The sequence below is a fragment of the Numida meleagris genome, chromosome 5 (assembly GCF_002078875.1).
Source record: "Numida meleagris isolate 19003 breed g44 Domestic line chromosome 5, NumMel1.0, whole genome shotgun sequence".
Taxonomy (NCBI): domain Eukaryota; kingdom Metazoa; phylum Chordata; class Aves; order Galliformes; family Numididae; genus Numida; species Numida meleagris.
The window spans coordinates 67,712,756-67,731,190 of record NC_034413.1 but is presented as its reverse complement, the minus strand read 5'-3'; the positions used below and the strand labels follow the sequence as shown (position 1 = coordinate 67,731,190).

The window sequence follows — 18,435 nt, the reverse complement described above, 5'->3', positions numbered from 1 at the left end:
TCTGCAACATCTGTAGAGCAAAGATGTACTTCCGAGTCACTCCTCGCTATTTCTTAGACATTCTGTGTTGTCACAAGATTCTTCAGGTAATACAAGAGCTCATAACATATTTTCCTTAGTAAGCATTTTTGTGTTAATACATGCCTCAGCAAATCATGAGAGCTATAAAGGAAACTGAACATCAAGGACCCGGATGGTGAAAACGTGGTGATCCAAAAGTCAATCCAACTGTAGCTGGAGTAAGTCAGACTTGCACACTGGAACATGGTGAATTTGCCCAGTTCAGTCCTCAGGAGTAATTCTGATGTGTCTAACTGCACCAAAGGAAAAAGCTGTTCTACATTCTAGTGGAGGAAAAACTGCTGCTTTTGCTTAGACGTACCGATTTATTGAGCAGAAATAGGATATACGTAGATACCATAAATCATGTTTCGTTTTGCCAAAGAATGTAATTATCTTTTGTATTTTGGACAACATTTCCAATAAGATTTGGACACCACACAGAGATTCCTTTTAAAATTATCAATTATTTTGTACTACAGTTCTACTTACTTCTTTAGATGTTCAAAGAGGACTTTCATTGTGTCGTAGTTTGGCCTAGGGAGCTTTTTTACCAGGGCCTTTACGGCTTTAACGCGAGTGGCATTGTCTTGGATTTCTAAGGGGAAAGAAAAGAGAAAAAATATTTTGAGTGCCATTTTAGGATATTGCTTTGCCCAATACTGTATCTGGTATCATAACAAGAAAAGCCATAATTAATATGTGGTTAAAAGCAGAATGTATCATACCTTCTGTGTTCTTAATAGAAAACAAGAGTCATTTACAGTGACTAAAAAACTCTCTACATCTAAAGGATGCATTTTCTAGTTCACAGAACTACATTTTGATGCTTTCATTAGACTATTAAGCTGTCCGTATAAGATTAATATCTCCAAGTAGCAGTAAGAGACCCAAAACTGAAGTGAAATTTCACTTTGGAATTACATTCATGCAATGATCCAAATTCTGTGGTGGACACTCTTCCTATGTAGCCCTTGTTTCCTTTATTCTCATCATAATTATACTAGCTATATTTACAAATTTCTATCCCTAACGTTACACCTCACTGTGTTTGCAAATATCAAATGTTTTGCTATTCTTTTTATTCATACTTTCTGATTCAATTCTTTTGAGAAACTATTCCATTCCAGCTATTTGCAAATACCTGTAGCATCTCAACCTATAATTTCTGTAGGAAACAATTTATATTTAAAAGTTGCAATTAGTAATAAGAGAATGCAGTACTAAGAGCTTCAGACTCTATTTTGAGGTGGTAAGGACACTGCTATCCTTTTTATTAGGAAAATGTTTCCTGGTTTTGCATGATTCCTAGATTTGGGGGAAAGGTTTGACTGATATTTGCACTGATTCATGAGATACTGCAACTAAAGGAAAGTTATGTATCATTGTACTTTCATTTAGGAATAGATTAGATAAGGTTCCAGCAGGTCTGATGTAGGGAAAACATCTTTTTACGTGCCCTATCTAACCTGAGAATTATTTATTTTCTGATCTTACCATGTATGATTAAATTATCACCTATCATTCTTCGTATACATTTCTTTCTAATATTCATATTACCCTGGCACCCAGAGATCTCAATCAGTACTGAATCCCTGTTTCAGTAGGTGCTGCATAAGCATACATGATGACTACTGTCTTGATTGAAAGATTGCACACACAAATGCACAAAGACAAGCAAAACTTTCCTGCAATTGAACTGAATTTAAAAATTAAAATTATTAATAGTCTTCCCTCAGAATATATTCCTAATTCCTGCTTCCAACACACATATATACGTGTACATATCTATACTATCATTTGAAGATTTAAATATATACAGGAGTGATAAAAGCTCAAAGTAATAAATGTAGAGATGTTACTTTGCAGCTTAAAAAAAAAAGAAAAAAAAAGAAAAAATTAGTTTGTACAAAGTCATCTAATTGACAGTAGTTGTGATGAAGTTACAAATGAAGAATACAATGTCTGCATATTTGACTTTTGCTCTGGATTAAACTATAGAGAATCTTCACTTCTGAAGAGCACCAGATCCCCCAGTCCTGAAACCCAATCATCCTTTGAGTTTTCTGCCACAAGCCCCTAGAACTGGTTATTTCTGTCCTATGGAAAATGTCCAGTGGAAGTATAACTGAAGGTGACATGAAGTGAATTTATTGTAGGAAGAGGGGACAAATTCTGTTGGCTTTTTACTTGCACATCATGGTGTGGGCACATGGTAAGTTACATTTAGACTGGGGCTACCCCGGCTGTTGCTTACTGCAACTTTTCAATTAAAGATATTCAACTCATTTTTATTTTATTCTATTTTATATTTCTCTCTGGAAAGCTTGGGGATTTCAGTGGGACCGAAACACTGGGACTGGGAAAAATTCACAAGCATATGCTCACAGTTTGTCCATACAGAGTATTTGTGAGGAAATTTAGTATGGTAAGAGCTTATTATGCTCTTTTTAAGGAAGTGTATATGCTCTCTGTGCTGATTGAAAAAGATACAAGTTAGTGTAGTTACCTTCCCTACAGATTCCTGTAAGAGTTAATTGTAAAATAAATAAATAGAACCCAGTATCAATAACACAAAGAGATTATTCAGTGAGATTTACAGAGATACATAACTTCGTTTTGGGTCTCACTGTAATAGGTATTGCCACAGAGGAGAAGAGAGATTTAGCTATGCGCTAAAGCACAACATTCATAGAAATCATGCACGAAGTTATTTTGCAAATCAGCCTATTTGTTAATTGTTAGTCTATTTTAAAAGAAGAAAAACAGGCAACATGTGGTAACTTTAGTCAGCATTTCTGAACCGGGAATGATAAACACCTCTGCCTGGCTCTGGCATTTATCAGTACTGAGATATTATTACCACATAGAGTCACAGCATGGTTACTGTTATCATCAAATAAAAAAAAGAGCCAGCTAATCTTAATGGTTTGTAAAGCCGTTACCTGCACTGGTCTGACATTTATCATGATCATTTTACCACATGAGTCCTACATTGCAAAGGTATTTTATCTGGAAGGGACATCACTATGAATTATTATTTGCAGCTAGGTAGAAAATTGTATGTTGTAGATACCTTTTCTCATTATAAATCACAGTCACATTTCAACATTTCCCACACAAAGCTGCTGAGCCCAGGCTTTTTGCCATCACACTTATTCTCACTCCCTTTTATAGTTCCATGAAAATACTGAGTACTCTTTCATTAAAATGGTCGATACTTTTGTTTATGTGTTTGTTTGTTTGTTTTAAGTGCTACGTACACTTTTTTTTTTCCTAGTATAAAATAATTTGTTTTTCCACTTGAGAAAGTGAAGAGGACAAACTGTTCTTTTTTCCCTTTTTTTTTCTTTTTTTCTTTTTTTAGTTTTTCTTATTTGCTGTTCATTAAAGCTTACTCTTGCTTCAGTTTAATGGCTGGGCTTGTCTTTACTCTTGACCTTGTTGATGGAATATTTAACAGATCAGATGCAAGATCTTATGTTTCAGTTTCAATACCTATGCATTTGCTTTCCTTCTATAAAGCCTCGAGTCCCAGTTTCACAAAAATTTTCCCCTCTCAGTTCCCTAAGTAGGAAGGTGATTGGTTTTTTTTTTTTTTTTTTTTTTGGGGGGGGGGGGAGCTGTTTCTTTACCATGCTCAAATGGAGGGAGTAAATCTTTAAACATGGGTTAGTATAAATAGCCATGGAGAAGGCATTGCCCTTTGTGCTGTGTTATGAAGCCTAGAAATACGTAGTGCAAAAACACTCTGAACAGCTGTTAAATTCTCCAGCTAAGTCTAGGAAATGAAACAGACCAATTTTGATACAGTGAAATGCTATCTTTCATTATGCTCTATTATTGTGAAAATTGATGAAATTCTGGGGAACAGATACCCATTTTTTGAAAGTTAGACTCTTTCTCTGTGAAGATTTCTGAAGGAAAAATGCAGTCACAATCACTTCTATAAAATAAAGAATGAGAGGACATTTAATTCTTTTTGCATTTCTTTTGGCAAAATTATAGGAAATTGTAGGTGATAATTTCACCAGATCGAGATACTCTAAAGTGAACACAGATGGTATTCTATGTAATATTTTCATAGAACATATATATATTTAGAATTTGGGTTACTGTCTTTAAAAATAGGGCTGGCTTCCTTTAACAGAGCAACACAGTGGAGATGCTCTCTTGTTTATATTTAAATAAAGAATGCATCGAAAGAACACTTAATATTATATAAGCTCTTTTGCAAATGAGCTTTGGATAAACATTTGAGCATAGAAGAAAACACGATGTGTCTGTAACATTAACAGTGGCTGGTTAAAAATGAATGAAGAAAGTAACCTCTAGCACTCGTGTCCATAAAGAATACTTAAGCAAATCCCCCTGAATCTTTCTTTTAATCATTAATTTTAAATGGACATAGATGTTTACAACAAGCCACTTTGTTTCAGAACAGGAAGTCCAGGGTTTATCTCCAATAACTCACGTTTGCTAGGAAGGGATGTATGTCTCTAACCTGACATGCATTCATTATTTTGTAAGGTACTGGAGTCTGACCCATGACCCTCCTCAGACCTGCTGCATTATTCATGTCTGATTTACTTTGTATAGTTTTACCCATTTCCCTTTACCAGGCATTTCAGTTGCTCGTGCATGTTTAATGTTAAATGGCATTTATGGCTCACATTAATGCCTAATTTTATCACGAGCCATGGTTTCTTTTTATGCTCTCGAGCCTCACATCTGAAATGCTGAAAAAAAAACAATGATTTAAGATTCTGCATAAAATATCGAACTATTGATTTGTCATCTTATCTGCTTTTTGTTTTTAATAGCATGCTTTTCTTGTTTTCTCTTCTCACCTTGTTTTGTATTTTTGGATAAGACTTCTACTGTGGTTAAAATGTCATACACTGTTGCTACAGCAAAATCTGCCAGCCAAGACTTTTTTCCAACATTTCATGACCGATTCAGCTGCTGAATCTGGGCCTTGTTTGGGGCTTTTTTTTTTTATTTGTTTCCTTCTTTCTTTCTTCTTTCCTTTTTTTTTTTTTAAATTGGAACTGAGTGGGTTAGGTGGATTTTTGAGTGCTAATGAAATTGTGAGACTTATGGCGCTGGCTACAGCCAGCCGTAGTGTGGGCAGACGCTCTGTGAGCTTCCCCACTGTGCTGCTGTGCAAGCATCCCCGCTGTTATGTTTGCTATAGTTTTAATGTCTGTGAAAAATTCCTGATGCAACTAAATTATGTTCTGCCCTCTTGTTTGTATAAATAAACACCCGACTTAGCCAATTCATCTTGCTCTTGCCCATTTTAGAAGCTGGCCCTGTCACACAATGCTTAACCCCAGTCCTTGGTAGCTTTGGTGTTATCAGGGAGTGAAAATTTGCTTAAAAGACAGCGTAGTTTTGGCTTGATTTTTTTTTCAGGGATGTCAACTGGCCCAAAGTCTTCCTTCAGTTGCTAAATCTTCATATTCTGGAAGTCACGCTGAGTACAATATAGAGACTTTTATGTATATATATCTGTATATAAAAATTATTTGTAATACTTTCAGTGTCAGGATTTTTTAATGTTACTGTATGGAACATAAAAGTCCCAATTTTAATCACGTGCAGTACACCGAGGCAATTGTCTCATGAAGATACATTGTAAAATATTTTCTTGCTTTAAAAAAAATCTATAAAAAGTGTTCAAACTAACTAATGTTTGCTATAAGGAAAATAACCAATTTGTGATCTGAATTGATTTTACTTTTTATTAATGCCTCAGAAATAGATGTTGCAAAAGAAAATGAGAATTGCGTGAAACCTCTCTGTATGGGAAATTGATAAATTCATCCTATGTGATATAAAGTGGAGTTTACAATGAATATTCATATAACTTTTGCAATCCAGTAGCAAAACCCAGGACAATGAGTTTGCAACTCAGTCCCATTGAACAAAAATACGTGTGGAATTAATGGGAAAAAAAACAGCACTTCCAAAAGTTAAACTTTAATGCATCAAACTCCAGGTGCCAGAGTTTGAGGGAAATAACCAATAATAGTCATTTTTTACATATTTGGTGGGACTGATTATGCAATGTGCAACTCTAAATGGCTTATAGCACATTGTAGCATGGTTCCATCCCATTGGCTACAGTAGGGTGCAGGCAGATGGATGACAGTGACAAGGAGAGAAGTGCTTTTGCTTAGCCGTGCGTTAAGATGCCATCCAGAAGCTCTGTGCACTGCAGACACTTCATTAGGATGCCAGGATAATGGTAAACTACCACTCAGAGTGACACCCCATTTCCTGCTTACTGAGCTCTCCAACCTCGGCAGATGTCAACAATCTCACAGTGCTACAGAGCAGACCTAACTTTCCAGGCACTTTGACTCCAATTTTTTTCCCTTAACAGTGCCATACATTACATGCAATATGTAACAGCAAGTACCAAACAGAACACAAAATTTGCTGCCCTAATTATAACAAAGCGGCATCTGACTTAGGTACCGCATGCCCAGCGTACATACAACTGGTTAGGCGGCATAGAAGAGGAATGATCTTTGTCAGTCAATTTCGGGGGTTAATTAGACTTAGGACTTTGATAGCTAATGGTTTGTCTGATCCCAACTGGAATGATCGTGCTTTGCTGCTAACTTCTACCAAGCGTCGGAAAAATGTGCCGAGCGCTTCCCTGGTATTTCGCCTTGCGCGGGGTTTTCTGCACAGAAAGAGCAGGCTTGAGCATCTGGCCGGTGTGATATTTTCTCTGCAAATGCACAACTCGAGGCCGTCACGCACCTCCCCAACAGCAGTTAGAGCCAGCAGAGAGACAGTGCTGCGACGCTTAACCTGCGCTCCTTCCCAGGGAAACACAAATAGTTGCTCGTGCTTTCAAAAAATTGCTTTCAGACACAGAAACGGCATCTGTAAGATCACGAATTCTAATTTAATTTAAATTCTTCAGGATATCAATATGTGTTTTCACAATCAGGAATTCTATTTATTCTACATACAGCTTTTTCCCCCCCCTTTTTTGGCAGTACAATGTCTCAACAATAGTGCTCTGCCCTACCATAGCTACTTATTTTTGTTGCATGGAGGGCTGGAAGCATGACAAGGCATCACTGCCAGACCAGGGAGCTCAGAAAATGCCCACTCCCCTCCTATGCATAGGCTTCTCTCTCACCTAGTACCTGCACAAAGGATGGGCTTTGGTTGGGACCGCCTGATCCTCACCCATGGAACCTGTTGGGGACCTGGTGATGGACAGCAGCTCGGGGCAGAGAGGGACTGCAGCAGTCTCGGGGGACGGATGGGGATGAGGTGGCAACGCGTATCTTGAGTTTCATCTTGCACAAAAATTCAGATACTGAATGGGAACCCTCACAGAACAATCACAAGGACGGGGATGTATCCTGTAATATTTATTCAGCTGTTGTTCATTTTCGCCAGGCAGAATTCCCACCGAATGCACTCTCCCTTAGCTCGCTGCCATCGGCGCCTTTGGCATCACAGTGAGAGGTGGGATCGGGCCCCTTGCCGGCACGCCAGGAGGGATCCCCCAGTCAGTGAAAGCTGGAGATGTGTTTTAGGTGGTGAAGCTCTAAAGTTCTATGCTGATAGACAGACTTTTAAAATATGCTGAAAATGATTTTGTGAATATTAATTCTGGTATTTTTGCTCCGCTGTGTCTAACCTTTAGTATATTAACCTCCAGCAAAAGAGGGAAGCAAGGAAGTTCATTTCTCAGATGACCCATATGAAGGGGTTAAAAGGATTCAATATTTTTAGTAATCAAAGAAAAGCATATATTTTCTTTTTTTTTTCCTCCTTCTAACATAAAAAAAAAAAAAGTAAACAGCATCTCCCCAAGGGAGATTTAGATTTGAAGACTGTTCATTATATCATTTGAATAAGACTAGACCTGGCCTTTTGACTTTGAACCACTACCAAATTTCAGGCTGTGAGGAAATTGTTCTACATTTCCTGACAAATTGAGTTAAGCAGACATTAAGTGGGCTTTAAGAAAACAAATGGCCATCTTTATCACAGGTGGACACTGATGGCTTAATGGGGCCTGGGCTGATTGTATCACTTCTAATGGCTTGACGGGAAGCATTAGGGTTTTTGCATAAAGAACTGGCATTGCGAACCCTGCTAACACAGACCTGTCAAGCGTTCTGTATCCCTTTGTGCATGGAAGCAGATGTTTGTATGTATACTATGAACTGGCATTAGAGCAAGCGACAGATGCCTGTATGAATGCCAGGTTTGTGAATTTTTACAGCAGGAGCATGTTCTGAGGAAGTGCAGCCCTGCCCTCTATCATAGGTAATTCCCAGTGGAACTTGCTAAATCCCAGCTATGTTTTCATTATTTGGTTTTCCTAGCAACTGGATGAATGTGTCTGTCCTGAAAATGCAAGATGAGAACGCTACCAAATTCTTACAAATTTGCAGCATCAAGGCTGTTTTGAAGTTATTATTTTCTGCAATTTCCTTTGCACCGTGTAATCTAAACCAACCTTTCTCTGAGGGGAAAGTGGTATTACGGCTATATAATTAAAACTTGCATTAATGCTAACCGGTGAACCGTTCCCTCGCCCCTCCTCGGAAAAGAAAGAAACGCTGAATTCGCTCCACGGCATTTCCCTGCCTTACACATTCACAACTTGCACTATAGTTGTCTGTCAACAATACGAACAGGTAGCTTGCAGTCCATTAAACAAACACAGTGCCCCCCTCACTTTTATTTGACATTTTATTTGGCTGTGACAAATGAGCAGCAGTTGGATTATAACATAATTTGTCTTGTCTTTATTACCAGCACAAAGGACACCATTCATTAATTATTCTGCCGTTGCAGCTTAACACTAACTGGAAAGGTCCCTCTTCGGACAGATGGCGGGGACGATGTTATTTATATCAATCAGCCAAAATCCTCAACAAGGATTACTGTTCCTGAGACTACAATGATTTATTTCTTTTTACCTCACCCTCCCTCAACCCCCTTCTGCTTTCAGAGATTTCTCTATAAAAACGAAATTTGATGGGAATCTTAAAGCAAAGCCATATTTAACCTGTTAGCTTGCAGAAGAACATGCATGCTACATCAGTTTAACTACGCGATATTAGTTGCATATTTTGAATTGTTTCGGGGGTTTTTTTTCTTTTTTTCTTTCCCTTTTTTTTTTTTTTTTTTTTTTTGATCTTCAACTCCACACAAAAAAGATTAACCGAGCCTCTTGGAGCAGCAAGTTCAGCAAAAGTTTGCCTTTTCTGTAACACCATACTGCTGTTGTCCCTGGGGACCACCGGGATCAGGAAATAGTGCCAGCTGTCACGATTGCTGTCTCTGATAAGATGAGATGACCCACCTTATTACACAGAGACCAGCAGCAGACCCTTCTGCGAGATGAACTCGGATGTTTATTAAAACTCCAGGCTAAACTGAGGGTCAAATCATACAGGAGACAGATGCTCATCAATTCCTCCTGGATGCAAGTCTTTATTCGGCATCAAGGGGTGGAGGGATTTCACCGAACTTGTTCTGTCGTGTTAACAATTCTGCCCAATACGTGATCAAACAGCAATCCTTCCTACCGTCCTAATCCAGATGTAAAAATCAGCTGAGCATCACTTACAAGGTCTCAAAAACACTGCCCCTTCTTGCACATGTTTTCCTTTCAGAAGTGATCTGCATGCATTTTTCTATCACATCAGTATGGAGGCATTTAAAGTTTTATCCAAGTTGCGTATACTGTTAATAAGGACTAACGTACAGAAACTTTCATTGTCTGAAGAAATTATTGGTATAACCTTGCTATCCTGATTAGTTTGCAAATATTAAAAGTCCCATCAAGACAAATATCAGCAACATGCAAATACCCTTGCAGGTTGTGATTAAGATTTTAAATGTATCCTTTTGCTTTTAGTTAATGAAAAACAAAGTCTTGGAGGATCTAAGTTGTAATTTATTAAACATGAAAGGCTCCTTGATGAAATATAGAAATGAGATATATTTTGCATTTCAAAGATTTAAGCTGACAACTTACTTGCATGCAAATAAGAGCAAGATTTGTAAAAATATTTGAAAAGAAATTATTCCTGAATGTACTTATTACAATAATGTGGCATGTAGATAAGAGAAACACACAGCATTAAAAGACATTCATTTCTCCAAAGTCTTAAAATTAGCTTCTTTCTGCCATTGTGTATTAATGTTCTTCTTCAGGAATGCAGCATATTAAAGAACTGAACAGAATTAGTAATAAATTTGTTAATTACAAATTTAAGCAACACAACTGTGTTGTTTTCCCAATATGTTTTTTTTTTTTTTCAAAAGCAGAATTGCTAATGCATTTTAATCATTTATGTATAAACATTTGAAGATAAAATATTCTGAAGTTTATCAATTTCAAGAGCTGTTTATTTGCTGGCAAAATAGGGCATGTTATACAACATATATCTTATCATTTTTGCTCATCAAATCCCCATTTGCTGAATGCAAATTTCTCTGGTCTAAGTGCTCTTGCACCTCAATTTAAATGAATAATAGGATAGACTCTATTAAAATCGGTTTAAGGTTGCCATGGGTGACATATCAGTAGGGTTAAAATGAGAAAAAAGGTCACAGAGGCAGTCCTTACAACCTGTTTTTTTTATTATTATTATAATGAAGCATATGTAAGTATCTATGTGGGTTTAAACGACAACATATTGATATTGTAGACAATACTTAGTTTGGGAGTCTTTCTCCATTTTTTTCAGACGACATAGCCCGAGCCAAATACATGTGAAATTATAGTGTCATCAATAACTCTGGGAACGTATTCAGTTGCACTGAAAATTAGAGAGTAAAGCCTCGGTGCCATAACACTGTAGACTGACAGACTGTGAATTTGTAGAAATAACAGAGAACTCAGAAAGAGACTGTACTTTTGCTGCGGCAAATCCTTCATTTCAAGGAACCAGCAAGGTACCGTAATCATATTAACAAAGCAGCCAGAAACTATACCAAAACACCTCATTTAAGAAGAATTCTGAGTCTTCAGCTAACCTGATTTATGGGATTATGCATGCAGTTATTTGATAAGTATTGCAAATACTACCACTTCACACTGAAGGCTTCCTTGATCTATCTTTTTTGTATGTGTGTCATAGTCTTATCCTGTTTAAAGCTTAAAAAATACCAAAGAATAAAGTGAAATCACAACTTTCCTGAATTTATTTGGATCCTTTAAAAGTCAAACATATTTATTACAGTAGTCCTCTTATTGCTCACTTTTTTTGTATTATGCATGATTTTCATTTGGATTTCATAGACAGATTTTTGATACAAGTGTGTGTTGCATCTCTCTCTTTTTTTTTTTTTTAACCTACAATAAGAAGAAAAATCTCCTTCTTTGCTAAGGTTACAGTGTTAGTTTAATTTTCATAGGAGCAGTGGAATATTTTGAAGTGAGTAACATTTACCAAGTCATTAGTTTTATGCAAACTAGGAAGGAAGATGAAAGAAAAAAAATTATCAATTATTTATAGATTGTTAAAATGTATCGTAGTGCAGTGCTACTGTATAGAAATGACAATTAGCCAAACTTACCTTCTATAATTAATAATGCATATATTATGCTCTTTGGGCAACTAATCACCAGTTCTACAAATTTGTTTGACACTGCTGAAGATACCTATCACACGCATGGGTTAAAAAAGGGAAAGCAGAACAATGTTCTCCCATTAATGAATGGCTGGCTTTAAAAGGCTTTCAGCAATACTTAAATTCACACGGCGCTTCCGTTTGACAAAATGGTGGTCTAGAAAGTGCCTGATTGGCACGTGTGGCATTAAAATGCAAAGGCTCCCTGTTGAAAAAGGTCTCTTGAATCTGTGCTGTGTGGCTGGTGATTTGGTGATTGGCTGACAGCAACTCAACGCGCTTGTCACCTTCTTCCCCGACTGCAAACGTCTGAAGATGGAAGGGCTAATGGCCAGGTTTGGACATGGCAGCTGCAGCTCATGAGGGACAGTAGCTCGAGAGGCAGCACCTAGGTCTGCTGGGGACACACCACCAGCGAAGGGATGTGGCTGGATGAAAAACTCTGGCTAAAGCCAGTAGATCTTGTGATAGCTGCAGTGGGATTCAGGCATCTGTCATCAGAGAGCCCCACTTCTATCAGCTTATCCTCCAATTGCGACACATAAAACGGCACTAGATGCGCTGTGGTTTGGTACACATATGTACTTGATGCGTATTAGCACTTACTCATCTACTTATCTATTTAGAGTTCCACCTCACTAACTTCTCCCCTCAGTCATGAAGTCTTCAGCAGATATACTGAAGAGCTGGAAAAAGGGCATGATTTGGGTGCACATAGGGGATGACATCCCATCCCATCACAATAAAATTTCTCATTACAGAAATAATTTCTTCTGTAGCTATAGATCTTTTGAGCTGTAGGACACTGATGCTCCCATCGCTGGTGGCTTGTCTTGGACATGAACCAACTCCATGTTGTAAAGCCAGGTAAACTGTCATTTTTTGTGTACATAGCCTTGCCCCATTGGTTTTACTGTAAGATTTTTCAAGGGAAGAATCCCTTTGTAAAAATGGCTTCTGCCCTGTGTTTAGCCCTGGTAAGTATCTGTGAAAAGCTTTGATCACTGGCTACCTGTGAATAACCAGAATACTAAAGAGTCCTCCACAACCACAGGGGACCGTACATAATTATTATCATTTTTTATTTTTTTATAAGCCTACTATTCACAATAATTTATGGAAATTCTTGAATTTGTAAATTTTAAGGCTTTGCCAAATATTTCAGCTATCCCTCCATGGCAAATTGTCTTTAAATACTGGCAGTTTTTTCTTTTTAACATTTACTTGTGGACCAGAAACACTTGCAGTCTATTGCCCCTGGCCTTCTGTGAGAATGTTAGTTAGCAATGCTCATAAAAACTCAATTCATCAATGTGAACATAATTTGCTATGAACAGAAAGCTCACAAAAGGGTGAATTTGTCAGATAGACAGGTGGCCTGAGATCTCTCCCTGATACTGAACGATATGAATAATAGATTCTGGTAAATGTATGCCAAGACTTGAGCTGTAAACACAGCTGCCTCCATTCCCTTCCAGAATAACAGCTTCGAGAACGAAAGCACAGGAACCACAGTTCCACCTGAGGACTAAGCCTGTGCACGTACACACACACACAAACACACACACACAAATGCAATGTACTTACAGAATCACAAAGAAAACAAGCCCCAGAAAAGGACATAACCCTTTCCAGCTCCTTTCACAGGCCCTTGCTATGAATGGATTTTAACATGTGTGGAGAGCAGAAGGAGAGAATAATAGAAAACATTTAAAATATATTTTAAAATATCTGCAGTGACAGAAATAAATCTTTCCACGATCCAAAGGGGGGAAAAAAAAATCTTAGCTGGCTTTTGTAGGTAAAGGATCCAAACATAATGTGAAAAAAAAGTCATAATGTCACAGCTGAGAATGTATAAGCTAAAATTATTTTTTTTCTTTTTTTTTTCTCTGATACTACTTCCAAAAATTAGTTAATTTTAATGATCCTCGCTAGACCTGCACAATGATTTTTGTTGTTGTTGTTGCAGGCTATTGGTATTTATTCATACTGCATTTGGTTTTGGCTGCTATTTTTTTTTAGTTTTAGATCATTAATTATTGTCTGTGGACCAGGTTAAAAAGACATTATACGTGAAAAAAAAAAAAAAAAAAAAAGACCTTTAGGCTTTTCTTCTGGGTTTTTGCCCAATAACTTCAGAGCAGGCTGCAGGCTGGGTCAGGCAATCCCAATGACTGCCCAACTACAAAATGGCCAATGTAGTTTTGTGGACCACGGGGTAGGACCTAATCATAGGTCAGGCTCAGCAACAGCGTATAGCTGGGAAAGAAGGGACAGTGACTTTGTGTTGCTCAGTAAAACCAAACACGTCTTAAAATGGACTCAGTTGTGGCCAGCCATGTTTATTTCTGAGAGCTCATTGACAGTGTGGTACAAATGTTTTGATGCAGTTGACTTAAGGGCAGAAGTGTAATGTGTTGCATGGGAGAATAGCTGGCTGAGTGCTTGTTTTGGTCTATCAGATGTTTTTATTTTTGCAATTTTAGCTGGGGACTGAGATCACCAGGTCTGTTCTTTGCATGATCAGAGTTTAATTTGCTTTCCCCGTTATACATATAAAACAAAAGCCTTTTCCCACACTAGCATGCCTTATTTTTGGGATAAGGCAAGCTCCTTATTTGATCCTTCTTTGGCAGCAATATAGCCCAGGAAATGAACTGGGAATTGTATCGTTTGAAGTTCATACGTGTTTGTTAATATTTGTTATTTAGGGAGGATGCTTCTCTGTAATGAGTTGGCTAAGGTGAGAGACATGTAGCACTGAATGCAGACCCAACACATCCTAAAGCTCCCAAAATGTGACCGCATATGAGATATTAAAGGCAAAATTGAAGTTCTGAACAAATGAAATCACTGTCAGAATAATAAAAGAGAAATGAGCTATGATCTAATCTGTTTTCTAGCAGTGTCACAGAGGAGCTATAATAAAAGCTATTTGCAAAGTTCAGAATCATTTCCCGTGCAAAGCCATTCACATGCTATACGACTCTGGACAAATGGAGGGGGTCTTGGTTTTGCCAAAAAAATTGTATGTGGATAGTTTACTATTAGTTTTAAGTTTGTGCACCCAAATTACCCAGTTGGCTGCAATTTCAGCTCCCTCCCTATTTGAGATGGCACAGGAACTTATGCACCTGGCTTTCACCCTCTATTTTTGGTGTATCATCTTTACCCCTCTCTGTTTACAAACTGCAAGTGTAAAGGACAAACAGAAAAAGAATAAAGTCACATCATTGCACCGTGTATGCCATAAATGAGGGTACAGCAGAAGATGTGTTGTGTCCTCATTGGAAATGCTCACTCTGTTGTTCTCCTTGGAACAATGCATGATCTGCAGTCCCAGTTACAGTGTTCCTCTATTTCTGTGGAATCATCTCTGTAACCAGTGTAACCACTGTGTGAAGAGACATAAAAAAGGGACGCAAGGAAGGAAGAAGTACAGAAATTCCTGATTCCTTCCTGGTCTTCACAATGAATGTAAGAGAAGTGATAAGATGATGGGGGTGTACTTGGAGCTATACACAAGGATAGAGAAGCAACTCATCTACCTTCCTCTCCTTCTGAAGCAAAAAACACAACAACTTAAGAGTATTCAAAATAATGATAATTTCCCTTTTTATTTTTGGATTTTAAAAGGGATATAGGTTGGGCGGCTGGACATGGCACTCAACCAAAAGGAAGAAAATGTAAAGCTGAGCTGAGCTGTCCTAAACATATGAAAAGGGGGAACGTGAAAGAAAAAATTCCCAGCCCATCTGAAGCCTATGTGAGAAATGGCAGTTGTGGCCCTCCACTGATATCTGCATGGTGGAATAAGAGAAACCAAGCTCTTTAATGTTCCAGTTTCAGTTCAGTTTTTTTACCATAAGTAGACAAAGACACTGCAGAAAGAGAGAGAGAAAGGGAAAATACTCTTTCTGTAATCTGGTATCCACTAATTCCAAACCTGTGGATATCTGCAGTAGAGATTGAAGAGCAATACGGACCCATGTATATTTATAAAGACTCCCTGTTGACCAAAGGACTGATGACCCAGAGGTCTCCTAGTCATGTGGAAAGAAATGAACTGATTAGCATCAATGGGAAGAGAAGCAATGACAGCTAGCTGTGGGACCTCCCCAGCTCCCTGATGTCTGATGGTATGGCTGGGAAGTTTCCCACTAAATACTTTGGTGTGTTCTTATAAGTTAGATCCTGTCCAGGATGGCATCTACTGGAACTGCAATTTGATACCCTGGCTATAAGAATAAGGTCCTTTTTTAGCAGTGACTTGGTGACAAGCTGCAGTAAAGCACCTCCTGGAGTTCATGGAGCACTGTCCTCAGTGAAAAAATATACTCAAGCATGCAGCCTTCATGCAAGTCTCAGAATGCAAAAGAGGACAAATCACTTAATTTGCACCCACATCTTTTGGTTGTCTTTGCACAAATCTCTCCCTAATCCCCAGTTCTCTGGTTGAGATCTTAATGGTATACTCCACAGTTTACTGCATTTTATCTCCTCAACATTATTAGTTTTTCCTCTCTGTCCTCCAGTTCTTGCACCCAGTCTGTCACCTCTTACAAGCTTCCCATTGCCCCCATCTTCCTTGTCTCACTTTCCTCTTTGCTTGTCAGTCTCCCTCTTTCCATCAAATAAGCCTCATACTCCAAAGTAAAGAAGAAATTTTAAAAAAATCACAGTGAAATGTTTATTCAGTAGCAATAAATCTATTATCTGGCATATGAATGAGATGAAAAATATTATTCCTTTTGTATTTTACTGGACAGGGGAATTACGACGCAAAGTGAAAAAATAATTTTGCTGCCTGCAAAAGCATTATCATGCAGCCAGTGTGACTCACCAGAAAAAGCAAAAGAAGTAAAAGAAGTCAAATAAATGCATCATGCATTGCTTCTACATGGAGAGGCCTAAGGTGTGAAGACAAATATTGAGGTCTCTGCTGGAAGGCAGTTCTGCTATACCAGTAGAGATGACTGCATAACCAGCTATAAAGAAGAGATTTCATTTAACATTATGTTATCTTCCTTTGGCAAGAAATGACATAGGATTTAACCCCAAACCCTTTTCTGGACTTAGAACAGGGTCTACAGACTACAGACACGGAGGAAAGAGTGGTATATGTGTATGTGACCTTTCTGGGTCTGGAATTTAGGCAAGCACTCTAAGTGTGATTGTGTGTACCTGGAGGTTGAAAAGACTAGGATATCTCCTTTCTACCTTTTTTTTTCTTTTCTCATGAAAGTATAATACAGATAAATTAAAAAGAGTTCAAAGCACTAGTCCTTTAAAAGGTGATTAGTGAAGATGATGATTTCAAGAAGAGTGTAGATGTGGCCCTGAAGAACATGGTTTAGCAGGCATGGTGGGATGGGTCAACAGTTTGATTAGGTGATCTTAGTGATCTTTTCCAAATTTAATTATTCTAGGGTTCTGTGGTTCTACTTCAGGTTAGCATGGCAGTACCCAGGGCTGGCAAGGCAAAAAATTTGGAGTAGAGGAAGACAAGAACTTGGGAACTTTAAACTCTTAACATTTAGCTTCAGAGCTTGAGCCATCAGTGATATAAAAATCACAAAAGATTTTAACTAGATGTAATACATGTGGAGTTTTAGTTTAATTACTCATGGTTATAGCTCTCATGATTGTCAAAGAAAACTTGAACACATCCAGTTAGGTGAACTGATGATATTGTGAACTGAAATATGGGAACTCACCATATTTCAGGCAGTTGTCTGGTGGAATTCACAGGATAATTTTGGTTACTACTTTCTGAAGCACTGAAGAAGAAAGCTAAATGGACAGCATAAACATAGGAAATGTAATTGAACCTTCCCCTCAGCCCTCCTATTATCATGCTGGTGATATTTGGTCATACACTGAAAAAAAATGCAGAATACATGTAACTTTTATTGATTTTTTTTCAAGTGCTTCAGTTTCAAATTGACTTATGATAGAGCTTAAGGTCAGACTGCTGCAGAAAATATGCAACTCTGTGCACCTAGGCAAATCTATTCTGGAAAAGAAAGTTAATTTATGTTATCTAATTTTAATATTATTGAAACCTACCTCTGCCTAAATTCCAGGTATCCAATCCCAACAGTACTTGACTACAAAATCTTGGTTGTATTTCTATCATAAATTGTCCGTCATAACAGTACACCGTCTTTCTTTCTGATACAACCTCTCCTTTCCACCTCCACCCTGCTACATGATATTCTCATGTCTAATTACTGCTCTGCCATCAGCAATAACAAAAAAAATGATTTAGTCAGGTAAGCTTTCCATGTTATTTGTGCATGTGGTACAACTTACCCTTTTGCTCCCATTGCAAAAGAAAAGAGCGGTATGTGATGAACAGCTTTTTACAAGCAAGCAGATGCATTATTATTTATGACACGGCACATACTACGTAGCTCACAGTGCACAAATTGATCAAGAGATAGGACACGTACATAGATCTTCTGATCTTTGGCCTGTTTCTAGAAGTCCCAGTAAAACTACACAGCTCTACAAGTAAGAAATGACCTTCAAGCCACAGGAGAAACCCTATGCTTAGGGATGTTCTTTGGCGACTTCCAGCTGCCACACTGATTCTTCTGAAGTTATGACTTGGAGCTGGCCCAGACAGACCTCAGCTTTTTGTCCATAAACTCAGAAGATAGATGTGCCACAATATCCAAGGTCTAATTAGGCACAAACATCCAGTAGAGTGTTAATAAAAGCCATTAAAAAAAA

General features: G+C 37.9%; 1 protein-coding gene and 1 long non-coding RNA gene across 5 annotated transcripts in view; one reads left to right on the top strand and one right to left on the bottom strand.

Annotated features, from left to right (window-relative positions):
• ARHGAP15 (Rho GTPase activating protein 15) overlaps positions 1-18,435 on the bottom strand; it is a 317,669-nt gene that overhangs the window by 23,027 nt on the left and 276,207 nt on the right. For all 3 annotated transcript variants that reach the window (XM_021399416.1, XM_021399417.1, XM_021399415.1), the window contains exon 13: positions 553-658. In XM_021399416.1, the coding sequence (XP_021255091.1) occupies positions 553-658 (106 nt within the window). The remainder of the gene's footprint in view (positions 1-552; positions 659-18,435) is intronic.
• LOC110399939 overlaps positions 1-18,435 on the top strand; it is a 135,147-nt gene that overhangs the window by 98,299 nt on the left and 18,413 nt on the right. The gene's annotated exons all lie outside the window — the stretch shown is intronic.